Source organism: Silene latifolia, chromosome 1 (genome assembly GCF_048544455.1).
Source record: "Silene latifolia isolate original U9 population chromosome 1, ASM4854445v1, whole genome shotgun sequence".
NCBI classification, from domain to species: Eukaryota; Viridiplantae; Streptophyta; class Magnoliopsida; order Caryophyllales; family Caryophyllaceae; genus Silene; species Silene latifolia.
In genome coordinates, this window is record NC_133526.1 from 162,062,109 (window position 1) to 162,064,217 (window position 2,109).

Below are 2,109 nucleotides of genomic sequence, written 5' to 3' on the forward strand. Positions count from 1 at the left end.
TTTGCTCCTAAAACCGGGTAGGAGAGGAAGTGAGAAGGAAGGTAATTTTTATCTCTCTAAAATTATATTATCAAAAAGTGAATGAATAAAATTATTACACTACAATACATATTGTGAATAATAATTAAAATAAGCAAAAGAACTCCTTGTTCTTCTCTAGGTAGAACCGGGTAGGAGGAGAGGTTAAGGCCAATGCATGCACAATTTGTTCTTCACAAGAAAGTGTAGGGTGCATGGCTAGAATTTAGGTTAATCATCATTATGTTCACCACTAATTAAACAAACACAATATTTGTTTAAACCTCCTCCCATTTCGGCACATATGATAATATGGGATCCATATTATTTTTGTCAATTGTCAATATGTCACATGTCACATGTCACATAAATTTGTTATGTATTTTTAACATATTAAAAATCAACGTATTAATTAAATACGTCACATACAAAAATCGACTTAGTAATTTCATAATTACTTGTGCCAAAATTTTTACCAATTTATAAATCGTATTTACAAAAATTCATTCAACTTTGATTGTTTCTTTAAACAATAATTTCATCCGAGTAATGAAACAATTCGATTACTCAGACCGTATCTCATTTAATCTCATTTCAATATGATACGTAAATTTTACTTCCAAAATCGTCCGTCAATTTTTCAAGTAATTTAATTAACTCGTAACACTATACGATTAATTAAATGATCAATTAAGAGTATTGCCCTATAGGTATGACCTAGGGGGTCAACTGATCACCACCGTCACACGACAGTAATGTCAAACTCTAGTCAGGCCAATCATTACCGATATGTTGACCAGTTGACAGTAACAATATTACTTCCCAATTGTATTCTTAAAATGAGATTTAATAATGATACTTAAATCATGTGATCGCACTATTGTTGAGGACACATTTCCCAACACTTACTTTAATGGAGTCCATAGTTGGGTAAAACATGATATTCTACAAGTTTTTGGGTTCAAAGAAGGTCATCTGCCTTTTACTTATTTGGGGATCCCTATTACTTGTGGAAGAACGAAGAAAACTGACTGCAATATCCTTGTGGAGAAACTGGTCAGTAAGATTAGATGTTTTGGATCCAAGAAGCTGAGTTACTCAGGAAGATTAGTTCTTGTAAACTCTGTGCTGACTGCTTTGTATAGCTATTGGATAAACATTTTTGTTATCCCTTTAGGTGTTCTGAATAAGCTTAATGCCATCTGCAGAAACTATCTTTGGGATGGGGGTGCAGATTTTGTTAGAGTGCCTATGGTAGGGTGGGAGAAAGTATGCTGTCCAAAATCTAAAGGAGGTTTAGGCATAAGGGATAGCTTTGCCTGGAACATTGCTGCAATAGGCAAGCTGGTTTGGTGGGTTTATTATAGCCCTGATAGATTGTGGGTGAAATGGGTAAACCAGGTCTATTTAAAGGGTCAAGCCTAGAAGGACTACAAACCTAGTGGTGATCTTAGCTGGGGGTGGAAGTGTGTTTGTAAGGTAAAAGATAAATTGGATACTGGTTACCAGAATGGACATTGGTTACTGGATGTTAGAGGTTACACTTTGCGTAGTGGCTATGGTCTAATCAGGCACAAGTTTCAGAATATGCCTTGGCATAAACAGATATGGAATTCTTGGAGTCTCCCCACGCATCAATTCATTGGTTGGATCATTGCTAGGGAAGCTCTTATGCTCAACGATAAGCTGTTTTCTCTTGGTATTGCCCCAGATGATGACTGCCTGTTGTGTGGTAAAGGGGGGGAAAGTCATACTCACCTGTTCCAGACCTGTGAGTATTCTAGAAGATTGCTTGATGAAGTCTCTAAAGTTTTGAGGATTACTCTGCCAGTATCTAATCCTCTCCAAAGGATTGCTGACGGACAGTTTTCTCAGGTACAGAAAGGTGTGATTTTAAGTGCAATATCTGCTACTTTCTATCACATTTGGTTACAACGGAACAAGGCTCGTGTGGATGGTGTCATACAAAGACCTGAAATCTTGCGAGATTTGATCCAGAAGGAAATTAAAACTAGGATTGCACTACATCTTAGCCAAGGAATTGCTAATAGTGATAATGTATGGTTAAGAAGTAGAAGTTTGATTGTATAA

The 2,109-nt window shown here is 36.3% G+C and overlaps 1 protein-coding gene across 1 annotated transcript; it reads left to right on the plus strand.

Moving 5' to 3' along the window:
- The first annotated feature begins 955 nt into the window (after positions 1 to 955).
- Positions 956 to 2,109, plus strand: LOC141586354 (uncharacterized). Its single transcript, XM_074407556.1, has 3 exons — positions 956 to 1,074; positions 1,164 to 1,419; positions 1,528 to 2,109. Exons 1-3 carry the CDS (start codon positions 956 to 958, stop codon positions 2,107 to 2,109), a joined length of 957 nt encoding a protein of 318 aa, XP_074263657.1.

Coding starts and splice junctions, on each gene's coding strand:
- LOC141586354 (XM_074407556.1), top strand. CDS start 956: ATGATATTCTACAAGTTTTTGGGTTCAAAGAAGGTCATCTGCCTTTTA. Junction 1,075..1,163: donor ATATCCTTGTGGAGAAACTG/GTCAGTAAGATT, acceptor TGCTTTGTATAG/CTATTGGATAAACATTTTTG. Junction 1,420..1,527: donor GGGTGAAATGGGTAAACCAG/GTCTATTTAAAG, acceptor ACTGGTTACCAG/AATGGACATTGGTTACTGGA.